We start from the raw sequence: 16190 nt of genomic DNA, 5'->3' as shown, positions 1-16190 counted from the left end.
CTACGTTTTGTAACTGTAATTGCATTTAATTTTCCTGCAATAATTGGGTACAAGTTGTTTGCCTCTTTTCATTAGGAAATATTACATGGTAAAATAATGTCAATATAGCTCCCTATAAACAAGTAGTAATATGCTTTCCTTGCTTTGCTGCATGTATTTTTGTTGTTACTGGTTTTGAATATTTCTAATTTTGAAAGAAAACTTTAAAGTTATATTAATATCCTATAGTTAATATGCAAAGTGTCTACTTGTGACATATTTCTGTTTGAAAATTTTAAAATGGCTATATGTTAAAGCTGGAATGATAGCTATACTGAAACAATGAATATAATGCCATGATTTTTATTATTAAGTGTTTATAAAATATAAAGTATGTCATATCTATAATTATGGAAATACATTTTTGTATTTTGGAAAATGAACAGATATATTTTTAAAAAGCACAGATAAGAAATTTTGGACTAAGATACTAGTCTAGTTAATAAAATATACTTGTTTTGATAATGTGAACTGGATATCTACTAAAAACTTCAATGCAAGTCATATAACATATAATAAAAGAAGACTGTTAATCAAATGCCCAGTTTAAAATAGTTTATTAGAAAGTACAGTTTTGATTTTAAAAATCAGTAACATTAAAAAGCAACTGTTTCATATCTAAAATCATTTAAATTTTATGAAGGATCATTTCACAGGCTATAAGGTATTATGCAAATACCAAAGTATTTTGCATAAATGCCTTATATTTACAAGAAATGAATATTACTAAAAAGTATATTTTTGGTTTCCCACCGCATAAGAAACTCTAAAAGGAATACTCTTCAAGCATTTGACGTTTATATCTCAAAAGTTTAGGTGTAATGATTTTAAAGGAGCAAAATATGGAATGGAAATAAATTCCTTGTATCCCGTTCACTTTCAGAATCAGATTTTTCTGCTATAAGTATGAGCTTAATCTAACAACAACAATTACTACTGTCTTGTTTCTCAAGTGTAAACTTTATTGAGCAAAAAATATTCAGCTTTTCAGAATTTGTTTCCTTGGAGGCACCTAATATATTCAGATCACGTTTCTCAGAGAGGAATTTTTAATATTCTGCAAGAGTAAAGCAATAAGCTTTTTGATCTCTATAGAAAATAGAGGATATCTTGCAAATTAAACTCTTCTAGTCTGCTGCACTTTGTTGGAAGCACTGATGCTCTGATTTGTTTCACCTAAGGCCATCTTACTTTTTTGTTCCTACCTAGTTTCGCCTGTTGTTTTTTTGCCAAAATAGTTTGTTTTTCTCACAATCCCCCTTTTTTTTTAAAAAGTACAAATATTAGGAAAGCATATTGTCTTTTTCCCATTCAAGGTTAGAAGCTTTTTTTTATCTTAAAGTATGTCTATGGCAGTGGTTCCCAAACATAAGCCTAATGCTGATGCAGAAAGTTTATTTACCATGGCATAAGAACCCTCATCCTGAGTGTTTCAACATAGCATCTTTATTAGGAAAGCTTTATTTTACATTTATCTATGTCTCTCTCTCTGTATATCAATATATAATAGCAGCACCCAATAATAGAAATGAATATAATAGGAAATATGAATTATAAATGTTGAATAATTTAAATAATTCATCTTTTTGTTTATGAGGGTTCATCTCATCTAATAAGAACAAAAACATAATATCTATAATTTCATATATAATATGTATAATTTAATATGTCCTAAGCTGTCAGTCTTTACTCACCAAAAGGCTTCTTCAGGCTTCCTTACTTTAGGATAAAAATGTACTGCATTTCTGTGGGATTAATATATATGAGAGACATACATTTCTGTCTCTCATAGACTGACTTGGGTTTGCTTCCAGAGGATGAGAGGAGACTAATACGAGATGTATATTAAAGTGTTTTAACTGCTCTTAAACTATGAATATAAAATTAAAATAAATATTAAATCACAAAATATATAAACCAAAAATACATATAAGCCATTTCTACACATTCTCCCAAATTCTGAATTTCCAGTTCAACTTTCATTTCAAGCATATGGTCAGAGATGTGCTAGCCTGGCCCTAGGTTCATTGGACCCAGGGCTCTCAGATGTGACTTGGCAATCAGCTACTTAGTGAGGGGAAAGGAAGGAAAGAGTACTGGAAGTGACTGTCACTTAATCAATTGATGTACACTTGATCAATTGATGATGGAAACTTTTCACATTTTCTTTTTCTTTTTTTTTTCTTTTTTTGGTTTTTCGAGCCACACCTGTTTGATGCTCAGGGGTTACTCCTGGCTAAGCGCTCAGAAATTGCCCCTGGCTTGGGGGGACCATATGGGACGCTGGGGGATCAAACCACGGTCCTTCCTTGGCCTAGCGCTTGCAAGGCAGGCACCTTACCTCTAGCGCCACCTCGCCGGCCCCAACTTTTCTCATTTTCAATCTTGAGTTATAAAAATGCCCTTTTAGTTTTAAAGATGTGACACATTTGCTTCACCAATGAAAAGGTCTTTATGTCAGTATAAGAAAATAAAAGATTAACATGTTACGTAAATGTAAATAAAACTTCACGGAATTTTGATTAAACTCATTTCTCTCCCTTCAAATCTTTGGCATGTTTTGCTGTACAAGCAACAACATGGAACTTTTACTTTAAAATTCCCCGAGTGCCCTATAAACATTACTCTCAAATTCACTGGAGACTTACTCTAAACTCATGATTATAGGAGAATCAAAGCAAACAACTAAACAGATTCTTGCTTAGCAATCACTGTGTACAAAGTTCTTAGTGATGGGAGTGTAATTAAAATGTGCATAGTTGTGAGCAAACAAATTAGGAAAACAAAAGCCCAGTGTTTTCCCAATTAAGCCAAAATATCAGGATTAATTGCTCTGTCCATTGAAGTTATTAGAGTATATCCTCTTATTTTACCTAACTGAAATTCAAAGGTGGAATTTATAATCTGTGCTAAAATTAGTGAAAGAAATTGGAACAAAAATGGGAGTATAAACATTCTACTATCATAGTAAATATGTAAGCTTATAAATCAATATTTTTGCCTTTCAGATAAAACTATGGTTTGACAAGGTTGGTCACCAGTTAATAGTTACAATTTTGGGAGCCAAGGATCTCCCTTCCAGGGAAGACGGGAGACCAAGGAATCCTTATGTTAAAATTTACTTTCTTCCAGACAGAAGGTAGGAATATGTAGAAAAAAAAAGAAATGTTCTTGAAAATAAGTGAGAAATGTTTATGGTGGTGGGTATTTTAATTATGTGTTAAATTGATTTTTCTATTCCATATCACTTTAACATAAATAGTAATTTGTAGGAATCAAAATAGTGGCAGTGAAACTGTTATTATTTTATAGCTTATTAATCTACTATTAATAATCTAAATTATTTAATTGAATCTTAAATTATGTGGATTATTTCTGTAAGGGTCTTCCCCATTGATGATTGGGGTCCAACGGGGTGATCATGAACAGTGCTCAGGGGTTCACTAGGGCAGCACATAGTGCCGGAAATTAAATTCAGAACTTCCCTTATGCTGAGCACATGCTAGCATTTGACCTATTTCCTTGGCTCCTTCTTTCTTTCTTTCTTTCTTTCTTTCTTTCTTTCTTTCTTTCTTTCTTTCTTTCTTTCTTTCTTTCTTTCTTTCTTTCTTTCTTTCTTTCTTTCTTTCTTTCTTTCTTTCTTTCTTTCTTTCTTTCTTTCTTTCTTTCTTTCTTTCTTTCTTTCTTTCTTTCTTTCTTCTTTCTTTCTTTCTTTCTTTCTTTCTTCTTTCTTTCTTTCTTTCTTTCTTTCTTTTCTTTCTTTCTTTTCTTTCTTTCTTCTTTCTTTCTTTCTTTCTTTCTTCTTCTTTCTTTCTTTCTTTCTCTTCTCTTCTCTTCTTCTTCTTCTCTTTCTCTTTCTTTCTTTCTTTCTTTCTTTCTTCTTTCTTTTTCTTTCTTTCTCTTTCTTTCTTTCTTTCTTTCTTTCTTTCTTTCTCTTTCTTTCTTTCTTACTCTTTCTTTCTTTCTTACTCTTTCTTTCTTTCTTTTTCTTTCTTTTTCTCTTTCTTCTTTCTTTCCTCCTTTCTTCTTCTCTCTCCTCCCTCTCTCTCTTTTCTTCTCTTCTTTCTCTTTTTCTTTCTTCTTTCTTTCTTTCTTCTTCTTTCTTTTCTTTCTTTCTTTCTTTCTTTTTTCTTTCTTTCTTTCTTTCTTTCTCTCTCTCTTTCTTTCTCTCTCTCTCTTTCTTTCTTTCTTTCTTTCTTTCTTTCTTTCTTTCTTTCTTTTTTCTTTCTTTCTTTCTTTCTTTCTTTCTTTCTTTCTTTCTTTCTTTCTTTCTTTCTTTCTTTCTTTCTTTCTTTCTTTCTTTCTTCTTTCTCTCTCCCCTTCCTTCCTTCCTTCCTTCCTTCCTTCCTTCCTTCCTTCCTTCTTCCTTCCTTCCTTCCTTCCTTCCTTCCTTCCTTCCTTCCTTCCTTCCTTCCTTCCTTCCTTCCTTCCTTCCTTCCTTCCTTCCTTCCTTCCTTCTTTTCTTTTCTTTTCTTTTCTTTTTTTTTTATCTTTTTGCCTCTCAAGCATTGCTCAGGGGCCTGGGGCCACTCCTCATAATAGCCAGCCAGGCTTCTCAGTTCAATGCTTGAGCCCAGCACTGGAGTGCTGGGGTCCATCTAGTGGTGTGAGATGGGTCACGTAATGCTAGAGATTGACTTTGCACTCTGCATATGGGAAGCTACACCCCGAGGAATCTCCCAAGCTCCTCTGGCTTGTTTTCTTATTAGTATATATTTTACACTAATAAAGTTTATTATAATCAGAGGCTTTTAAAGTCAAAAACATTCTTAACATACATTATAGAGGCAAAAAGCTGGTAACAGTACTAACAGACACTTATTATATTCCACTACAATTCCTCCCTCTACTAAGTTATTATTTCTCTGCATTCTGAAAAACTGGTAAGTGTGCTTTATATTTTATCACTCCATATCATCAAGCAAATTTGATTACAGAGTCCAGAATCAATTTCTTTGAACATCCCTGTGCATTGTGCCCATACTAATGATAACATTGATGCTGATTGGGAAACAGCATATCCGAGATTACCCTATCACTGTCCATTTCAGACATATACAATGAAAGACCATTTGCTAGGCTTTAGGAGAAAAGGAAAGAGATGAAGCACAGCTCTGCTGTTCCTTGGCTTCTGGCCTGGTCTTTCCTGGATTGGATATTTTTGCTCATATTCGGAGTGGTCAGCCATGGTTGTCATAGTAAACTGTTCTCCTACTTTTGGAGTTTCATTTATTTAATTCAAGTTGACAGTTACAAAGTTCATTTGGGTGACAGAGACAATGCTAAAGGAAGTACACACACCATTCACAAATGCCTTAAAAGTTGGATGCAGGTTTTGAACAAATTGTTCAGTAACACCGCCAGGAACCACTGCATGAAAGCCATTAGAAAGTGTTTGCTGTTGTTGGCTTGAAGAAAGTGGGTCACAGATAATTTAGGTGAACTTCTGGGGTGGGCTGCACTTTGAAGGAGGAAAGCCATAGCTAAAGATTGGATGACACAGGTGATGGCCACCCAACCCCGCTGGATCATTAGTTGGTCAGACACATCCATTTTGCTCAGTTGTCCCCAATGGCAGCAGTACACAGACTTTCCCTCTCTTCTTCCCCACATACATGAGCCAGCAAGTGTCCACTTGAACCTAACAAGCTGAACTTCATAGACATGTAGACTAGTAAATGAGAAGTTATCACTACATTTCATCAAACTATTTTCTGATCTACAAAAAAAAAATAATACTGCTTTTGTTCAAAGCAATAGTACAATGAGTAGGACATGCCTTGCACATAGCCAACAGAGCTTTGATCCCTGACCCCCAACCCACTCCCACCACCACTGCCAGGGGTCATCACTGAGTACAGAGCTAGCAGTAAGCCCTAAGCACCACTGTGGTCTCAAAATAAAATATTTTGTAGAGAATGACTTTTAAAATGCATGGAGATATTCTCTTAATTCAAATTGATCGAAACAAGGAGCACTATAAATAGGGAAAAATGTAAATAAAATACAATAATAGGAGCTGAGTGTACAGCTCAGAGGTAGAATACATACTTCCTCTGTGAGACCCTGGGTTTGGTCTTTGTAAGCTGCAAAGGTGGCAGGATTGCGAGGCTGCAAAGGCCAGTGGACCCAGGTGCTGGATAGGGTGAGGTGCCCACCTACGGATGCCAAAATGTAGTGACCTGGGACCACTGCCTAAGCAGCCTGGGAGAGACAGAGAGAGAGCATGGCCAGACAGAGAGCTGCTGCTATGGAGGGGGGGGGTTTTCTACAGAGATAGATATTTATTGATGAGGGAGGGACATAGGGAGGAAGAGAGACAGAGAGACAGAGGCAGACAGAGAGGCAAAGCAGGCATCATCTCACTGATGCTTTATCTTCCCCCACCCAATAACTGCTACTCCTTTTTATACTTCAGGGGTAGTTGTCAGGTATGGAAGGGCATGTCTCAATCCAACTGCCATTACAGGGGGTGTCATCACCTGTACATTAGTCAATGTAAAGGTACATTTTTTTTTTTTGTTTTTGGGCCACACCTGGCAGCCCTCAGGGGTTACTCCTGGCTATCTGCTCATAAATAGCTCCTGGCAGGCACGGGGACCATATGGGACACCGGATTCGAACCAACCACCTTAGGTCCTGGATTGGCTGCTTGCAAGGCAAACACCGCTGTGCTATCTCTCAGGCCCCCAATTTCCCCTTTTTATGTTAATGATTAAAAATATTACATAAATGAAATAGTACTGTCCAAGTCAGTCAGTTATCTTCTATATTTTCATATCTCTGAAGAGTTATCTTCAGTGGGTCAGTGGTGTTTAGTCAGGCGATGGTCTTCTGCAAATCTTCTAGCAAGGTTGGTTGTCAGCTGCTGCATTTTTGCTTCTAATATCTTGAGTGCTATTTTGAAAGCTCCAAGAGAGAGACAAGGTGTAGGGAAGAAATGAAACAATGTATAGGGAACATAAATAGTAATTTCTTAATATTTTATAAAATCTATACCTATTCTAAGAAAGTGAGTAGCTCTGATCCTTGCAGTGGTCCTCAAACTATGGCCCGCGGGCCACATATTGTATTTGTATCTGTTTTGTTTCTTCATCGCAAAATAAGATATATGCAGTGTGCATAAGAATTCGTTCATAAGTTTTGTTTTTACTAGAGTCAGACCCTCCAATGGTCTGAGGGACAGTGAACTGGCCTCCTGTTTAAAAAGTTTGAGGACCCCTGCGAATGGGGCAATGAATTCTTTCTAGCTACTTCCTGCTGGTAAAGGATGTTGTGGGGTTATCAGAGCTTTGCACTTTCTATTTCTATTTATCTATCTAAAGGGCAAATACTCTCTATTTAAAACTTTCTTTTCTCATTTTTCTTATTTTCTCTCTCCAAATATTTTCTCTTTTCTCTTTTGCTTAATTTCTCTTACATTTCTCATTCATTCATTCATTTATTTCTCTCTCATTTATTTATATCTCTTTTTACTTGCCTCTTTTCTTTTCGAAGTCCTTGTAGAATCCAAGGTTCAATTGTGTTCACCTGTTCAAGGTGCCAGCTGCAAAAGCTGAGAGTCTGGTTTTACTCATTTGGGGTTGGAGTGGGAGTGGAGAACTTGCTGCTCAGGTCCTTGGGCCATCCTGTGCTTCAATGTGAGGGCTCGGGGATGCGATGCTTCTTGGGTGCCGCCATGTTGGGATTATCTGGACCAGCTGGCAGAGCTCAGGAGGCTTTAGGACCACCTCTAGCAATCTTTGGGGAACAATATGGTGACAAAGATTGAACTGTAGTCATTTTCATGCAAAGAATTCGCCTTGACTGCTGTGCTATCTCTTGGCTCCAGGTTTTACTTACTTTTTGAGGAAGATAAAGTTTTGATTATATGAAAACTTTTAATGTACTGAAATTTTATGCTGATTCATATTACAAGTGATATGGTAATTTACCTAATAAATTTTAATGTTTTAGATTCATATTTAAAGTTCTATATTGATAATATATGATTAATTTGAGATAACACTTCACTAGATTCCTCACAAGGACAGTTATGGTTGATTTTTTTGGATGAAAATTTAAAGTTTATTTAAGTTTATATATTCTTATTTATTTTCATAGTGACAAAAACAAGAGAAGAACTAAAACTGTAAAGAAAACATTGGAACCCAAATGGAACCAAACATTCATTTATTCTCCAGTTCACCGAAGAGAGTTTCGGGAACGAATGTTGGAGATTACCCTTTGGGATCAAGCGCGAGTTAGAGAAGAAGAAAGTGAATTCTTAGGGGAGGTATTTGGATTTATCTTAAAAGTTAGACTCGTCGTGTCATCCTGAATACCTTTTTTTGAGTATCTTTAACATTTTATATTTTGAATATCTGAACAATAAAATGTCCTTAATAGAGTTAATTTCTATTTTTTTGTTCTAAAACAGAATAATCTATTATTTTATGACAAAATTTACCATATAAAAACAATGATTTTGACAGCTACAGAATGATCTCTCTTATATGTGGGATATAAAGAAACATTGTAAGGGAATAATAAATGGCTAAAGACAACAGAGACTGAGAACTGGTCTACAGAATTGAGCTTATCATGTGGAGATGTGTAGGGTTATGTGGGATGGGAGGGCTTTGGAGGGGTGGTGTTGGAATGTTGTATGCAGAAAACCCAATTAATAACAGCACCATAAAACAAGTCACCTAAAGTAAAAATTTTAACAAAAGCAAGAATAAACTAAAAACTCTGTGGTTCTAAATAATGGTTCTAAGCACATTGACAATTTTTATACTTGTCTCTATTGTAGAAATGTAAGTATTGTGGGGGGTCAGAGAGATAGTACAGTGGGTAAGGCACGTTTCTTACAACCAGCTGACCAGGGTTTAATCTCTGGAGTTGCCACCTCTGGTCCTCCATGCACTTAAAGGAATGATTCCTGAGCAAAAAAAAATCAGGAGTAAGCCCTGAGTACAGCAGGGTGTGACCCCAAAACCCTTCCCCACAAAATTAAATCTCAATATTGAATCATAAAAGGTTGGCTTTTCTATGCCATATTTTGTCACCTAACCAGTGCTCAGGATATCATGCCCTCTTTATGTTCTTCCAGTTGGGCCACAATGCCCTCTGTGGTCATGTGGTGTTGCTCAGATACTGCAGAAGTGGAGGACGAGGGCACAGCAAGGACCACTCCAAATTGCTGTGTTTTATAGTGTTTGTGTGCCATATTGGTTTTGAACCAACTCCATCTGTAGTCATTTAATAGATTACTCAGGAATTCATTCCTAGCCCCTGTCATGTTCCTGAAACTTCATAGGAAAGTAATACAAGTGAGTAGGCAGCTATACAGAGGTAGTTACAGAGAACACACATCACTGGAATACAGACTTGCAGTGCAAGATAGGGTAATGGCTCCAGACATAGTCCACAGAGAAAAGGGAATGTAGCTGTTTGTGGAAATGGCATTCCTGCAGGCATCTTTCACAGAGCCTTGAGGCAAACAAGAATTAGTGGCAAGAGAAAGTAATGAGTGAGAAACCAAATTTGATCATATAACTGATATCAGATTGTGTCCCCTAATAATCATGTTAGGATTATTTTATTCTGTAGGCAAAGAGAACCCAAACTGGGCTTATAGAGAAATATTTGATTGCATCTTCTGAGAAACAAGTGTTTCCAAGTCCAATCCAGTTCCACATTGAAATGAGGGCAGGATGAGGATGAGACAGTTCTCAAGTTGATCTCTCATTACCTGCTTTTAGCCTTATCAGTGCGGTTGGTTTTCTGAGTAAATTAAATGGGTGCAAAAAACACCAATCCGTACCAAGGACAGGCTGCATGTTGTTGGCTAAGGTGACAGTGAGCATCTATCTGTTCGGGAAGAGGGGAGTGTGGGGGTAGCCATGATGCACAGCTGCCGTCTGTAAAGTGTGTCTGGTCCTGCTCCATTCACAGCCACTGTTCTGAAGCTTTGTGCTAAAACCTACTTGTTCTCCATTCATCCTCAGCTTTGTGGAACAACTGTAACTTGCCATCTAGTTAGTTTGGGGACTAAATAAGGCAGGGTAAGGTATATTTCAACACTCAGAACACAGTCATTGAAAACAACTAGGGGAAATTGGGAGGAGAATTAAAAAATAATTAACTCTTTACCCATTCCCAGAGCTAGTGATTTATCATTATATGGCAATTCTTTTTTGTTTGTTTGTTTGTTTGTTTTGTTTGCTTTTGGGCCACATTCAGTGGGACTCAGGGATTAATCCTGGCTCTGCACTCAGAAATCACTCCTGGAAGGCTCTGGGAATCATATGGGTATGGAACCTGGATTGGTCACATGCAAGGCAAATGCCCTACCTGCTGTGTTATCACTTCAGTCCCTATCCTTTTTTTTTTTTTCAGTTCCCATATTCTTTATTAAAATTCTCATATTCTTTAGCATACATGGAGAACTAAGAAAATAGTTAGGTTTTTTTGTTTGTTTTTGTTTTTAGAAAATAGAAAAGTTGATTGCAAAGAGATTACACAGTTCCTCCCTGTGGGGAGGAGCGTAGCATAGAACTAAGTTTCAAAATAGTTATTTTTATGAATTGATTTCCTTTGTAAATTTATGAAATATTCATATTTATAAAATTGTATCCTAATATGCTTATTAAGATCCATTTGTTTGGTCTGATATTTTTAGCATTCCTAATAAATGCAGAAGCAAGTTTTAATAGTTTTGAAAAATCCATTGAATCAGGAAGAAGGTATAAATATGCAGCTGCTATTTACTGATGGTTAACACCAGGCAGTTTTGCAACGGGTGCTTCTTTTATTTATTATTTTATTATTTTTATTTATTAATTATTATTATTTATTATTTTATTTATTATAATTTTGTGCTTCTTTTATCTCACAGCATTTCTCTTTGAACTCCGGGGGTTCCCACAGACCCTGGGTAAGAATCCCTAGATTCCTGCTCTGTAATAGCGCTGTCTCTGCTCTTTATAGATCTTAATTGAATTGGAAACTGCGTTACTAGATGACGAGCCTCACTGGTACAAACTCCAGACCCACGACATCTCTTCCTTGCCGCTGCCCCACCCTTCCCCATACATGCCTCGTCGCCAGCTCCATGGTGAAAGCCCAACGCGGAGATTGCAAAGTAAGTGTTAAGTGAACTTGGTCCTACATTTACTGCCTGTTCTCGGTGGAAATATCTAACCTAGAACTCAAAAAATGACACTATAAGTATGAAGGGGCATGTATTAGTGTTTTCATGACTAGTTTTTATTTGGGGGGGGCTTCCAAAATGGTACTGTGGAGACTAGAGGCCACTCCTGGGTCTGGGCTGGTAAGTCAGTGCCAGGATCAAGGATGTAGCAGGTGGCTGGAGAGATAGTGGGTAGTGCATTTGCCTGGCACATGGCCAAACCGGGTTCAATCCTTCTATCCCATATGGTCCCATGAGCGCCACCAAGAGTGATTCCTGAGTGCAGAGCAAGGAATAAGCCCTGAGCACCACTGGATATGGCTCCAGAACAAAACAAACATAAAGGTAGGATATAGTGCTCCTGAGTGTTGTAATCCTGGGAATTACTCAGCCTCTGTTTACGGTGTTCAGTGATCTCCAGGACTGTATTTGGTGCTGCTCCAGGGACTTGGTGGTGCCAGGGATAGAACCTGCTGGGGTGGCAACATGTGGAACATGCACTTTACCCACTGGCTCATCTTTCTGGCCCTCTTAGCTATGTCTGAAGTATTCCAATGATGATGAATTTTTGAGTTTCTACCCAAAGTATTCAGTAATGAGTACATGACCCCCAAGGACACACAGTTTAATTTTAGCTCATAAAATCTTAAGTATACAAATATGGACACTCATGTAGAAGGATTTGGTCCTATGCCTAAAGGTTTGTGCCTCTTGAGTGCCAAGTATTTTATGAATATGTAGGATAGAGAAAATAGCATTTTAATTGAAACCATCACCATATACATTACTCAGGACCAACTCAAGTTTAATTTTAAACCTTTCATTTAAGAATTGTTTGATGGGGCATGGTGGTCTTTGCCTTGCAAGCAGCTGATCCAGGACCAAAGGTGGTTGGTTCGAATCCCAGTGTCCCATATGGTCCCCCGTGACTGCCAGGAGCTATTTCTGAGTACTTTTCTCTGTGCCTCACTTTTTTGTTTGTTTGTTTTCCGGCCACACCCGGTGACGTTTCGGGGTTACTCCTGGCTATGTGCTCAGAAATTGCTCCTGGCTTGGGGGACCATATGGGATGCTGGGAAATCAAATTGCAGTCCATCCATAAGCTAGTGTGCGCAAGGCAGATGCCTTACCGCTTGCGCCACTGTACCGGCCCCATCTGTGCCTCCCTTTTATCACTTAGTTTTATGAAACTTTTACTTTGGGGAGGGGAAGATTTTATTGGCCACACCTGTTAGTATTTAGGCACTACTCTTGGTACAGTGCTCAAGGACTCATGCAAGAGATTAAATCTGGGCCTACAGCATGCAAAGCATTTGCTGCTTAGAGCTTTCTCCCTGAAGCAATTTCTATCATTGAAAAAAACGGAATATTCCTGTTTTATAGGATGATTACAAGAATGTTATAATCTCAGGTCTGCAAACTGTCACCATCGTCATTTGACACATAATTAGCCAAACCACAGAATTTTATTGATCCAAATCATCTTAAGGAAACAGAAGTATTTTGCAGATGGAAAAGCATAATCACTGACCTTATTGCTACTATAACTCAGTTTTTTGGTTTTTGGTTTCCTGATGAGTTTATTATTGAAAGGTGAAATGAGTTCTTGCTGCTTAAAAATATATAGAGATCTGGGATCATTTTTATGTATTTAGCAATATTTTTTGTTATATAGTAAAAATAATTAACATTAGAGGATTTTATAATTGTAAGATTATCCAGAGTGTTAGTATATCAGGTAGGCCACTTGCCTGCACGAAGTTGATCCAAGTTGGAGTCCCAGTTCCATTTGACCCCCAAGCAGTGCTTCGAGTGATCCTGAATGCAGAGCCAGGAGTTAGCCTCAAGCACTGTCAGAAGAGGCCCCCAAACAAACAAACTCAGAAATGTAAATTTAGAAGGGTGTGTTCCATGTCCTGCATCAACCATGATCTTGTGTTCTTGTGACCCACCGCATATCATCTCTCTGGTGCAACTTCCTGCTGAGAGGCCTCTAGAAATGGAGATGAGAGTAGACACTTGATCCCATGTGACATTCCGTCACCAGAAATCTTCCCTTTGAAAACTAATCTCTCTAATCACCGTGACTTTGTTTCCACAAGATGTCAATCTTGGATGATATTGATCAAACACTAATTTTACATGGCAGAGTTTTATTTTTTCAGTTTTTCTTCAGAGTAAAAAATTCATATACTCTTTATTTTCCATTATCATTTTATCCTTCTTGCAATAATCACCTGACTGATTTTATGTGAACTAATATTAAAAGCATTCTTCTTCTTGGTCACTGTAATCTACTTAGCACATTGCTAATTTTTTATAGTAGTATTTGGGTCAAGCCAAAGGCGCTGAAGGCTTACTTTGGCTCTGTTCTTAAGGATTCCTCATGACTGTGCCAGGGACTGTATGTGTTTCAGGGATCAGCCAAATGCAAATCAAGCACTTAGCCCTGTAGAATCTTTCTGAACCCTCAGCACATTCTAAGTCATAAAGAGAGTTTTTTTTTTCCCTGCATGAAAGTTCTTCATATAATTAGTCTGTTTAAGTTCTTATAGTTTATCATCTACTAATGCTATATATCATCGACCTTATGATATTGGCCTTTTCTTCATTGTTGTTAATACAAAAAGGAGCAGAGTTTGGCAATCTTCAGTTATAACTACAAAGTCGTAATTTTCAAAATGTCATTGTTTATGCATTCCTAGCTGAAAGCAACATATTGAATAACAATGAAACTAGAACACATTTCAGATAACTATATACATGTATACCTATCAAATTGTCTTGCAATTAATCTAACTTAATTGATTTTACATTATGATTTCTCCATTTCCAAATTGCCCTTACTTTATTTGATCTTTAGGAAACCAAGGAGCCGGAGGAGCGATAGCACAGCGATAGGGTGTTTGCCTTGCATGTGGCTGACCCAGGATGGACCTGGATTCCAATATGGTCCCCCAAGCCAGGAGTGATTTCTGAGCACATAGCCAGGATTAGCCCCTGAGTGTCACAGGTGTGGCCCCCAACACCCCCAATAATAAATTTAGCCAAGTATAAAATAATGTCTCTATATTATATTATATCATTTTTGTCATTATATACCCACTAATCTATACGAAAATTAATTTTCAAATTTTTAATGCATGGCTAAAGTAGAGTTTTTATTCCTAAAGTATTGCTACAATTTATTGCATGTGTGTAGACCTGACGATAAATACAAACATCTACATATTTGTTAGGAAATAATACCTAGGTATAGTGAGAAAGCTAAAGATAGAGCCATTGGCTAAAAATATATTGCATATCAAATGAAGTTTAAGTAACAATATAAAGAAACATATTAGCTACTTTTAAAATATGCTGATGACATAATATACTTTAAGGATTTCTCTCTGGCGAGAATAAAACTTGCATTTATTTAGGATCTGTTTTAAAGTATCAAAGATTCTAGTCATGGTAGAAGTTATATGTACGAACATTTATTTAAAAAATGTATAATTAAACCCCCAGTTAGTCTTTTGTTCATGTAATAAGGTTTTTTGGTGATTGTTTCTGAGGTTCTGACTATCACTCTGAGGTGATGAACTTGTCGAAGTAACTTGTATATTTATTGATATTTAAAATGAATATTGAAAATGGACATTTTCTTTCCATTAATTAGTTCCTAATTAATTAATTATAAGTTTGGGGTCACATCCTGTAGTGCTCAGGACTTGCTCTTGGGTCATGATCAGGGATCATCCCTAGCGAGAGGATGGGGATCATATTTGGTACCAGGGATTACACTAGAGTTAGCTGTGTGCAAGACATGTGCTTTAGCCCCAAAATCTTTCTTCGACTCCCCGAGTTCCTGTTTTAAATTTTAGGTTCAAATGATCCATGACTTTAATAATTTGTCATTTTATTTTCATAAGGGGATATTTTAAAATCATTACCTATTTTGAATGCTTCTCAAGTTTAACTTTAATATTTTTAGACATTCGTTGTGAGGTGGAAGTCCAGGTACCTTTGATTCTAAGCTCTGAATATTTCCACAAGAAAAATGTTAAAAGTATTGACAAAAAGATCATGTAAAATATGTCAAGAAATAGTAGCATTTTAATTCTTTAAAGTATCTGGGAAAAAAAACTATGTGGGTTGGTTATATAGGCACAGTGGTAGGGATCATGGGCACTTTGGTAGTGGTGAGATGCAGTAACTTTATAATTTAAAAGTTGGAAAGAAAAAAAAAAAAGAAGGTTATGTGAGTTCAAGAAATCCCCCACCTGTTGTCCATTCCAAGAATATGAAGACATTAACTCCAAAAGGTAAAATACTAACATATGAAGTACAGTTGACAGAGTGTGGAGACAACCAAACCATCTGTTTGACCCAGATGACTGTGGCCTGTCTACGTGATGGAGTTCTAGGCAACTGGGAAAACCAATGAAATATTTCCTTTTGCAACGCAAAAAAATGGAACTAGAGAATTTCATGTTTGAGAAACAAGTCAGAGGGAAAAAAGAGTGATTATCACTTTTATATATTTTATATATAGCAAAGGAATAGATAGTAATGTAATGACAACAAATTCTTATATGTTAACTATAGAACTGAGGAGCGTTAGAAAGGAACTTATGGGGAGAGGGTAAAAGCAGGTTTGAAATGACATAAGGGGTGCTGAAAAGATGACACAGCAGGGAAAATATGAGTAAATAATACAAAATAGGTAATCAGTATTAACAATTCTAATCTATACCTTAAGTCAATAATTAGACTTTAGTATCCCTATTACATGTCAAGGTTATTAAGTTTATTTTTGACTTCATTTTCACATTTTTTTCTAGATAAAACCTTATGTTCACATAATCCAGGTAAATTTTAGCATGCACAGTGTTTAATGCATGTATTCATATGTAGACTTTGGTTTTGTGCTTTTGTATTTTGTCTATTATCTATCTGTTAACCACCTAAATAGCAGCTTCTTTTTTCTGCA

The 16190-nt window shown here is 36.6% G+C and overlaps 1 protein-coding gene across 18 annotated transcripts in view; it reads left to right on the top strand.

Annotated features, from left to right (window-relative positions):
* Positions 1-16190, top strand: part of RIMS2 (regulating synaptic membrane exocytosis 2) — a 565766-nt gene that overhangs the window by 294428 nt on the left and 255148 nt on the right. For all 18 annotated transcript variants that reach the window (XM_049773842.1, XM_049773835.1, XM_049773829.1 and 15 more), the window contains 3 exons: positions 3048-3178; positions 8143-8314; positions 11014-11167. In XM_049773842.1, the coding sequence (XP_049629799.1) occupies positions 3048-3178; positions 8143-8314; positions 11014-11167 (457 nt within the window). The remainder of the gene's footprint in view (positions 1-3047; positions 3179-8142; positions 8315-11013; positions 11168-16190) is intronic.

The sequence above is a fragment of the Suncus etruscus genome, chromosome 5 (genome assembly GCF_024139225.1).
Source record: "Suncus etruscus isolate mSunEtr1 chromosome 5, mSunEtr1.pri.cur, whole genome shotgun sequence".
Lineage (NCBI taxonomy): Eukaryota > Metazoa > Chordata > Mammalia > Eulipotyphla > Soricidae > Suncus > Suncus etruscus.
The sequence above is the reverse complement of the archived record's forward strand: the minus strand, read 5'-3'. Positions and strand labels throughout refer to the sequence as shown.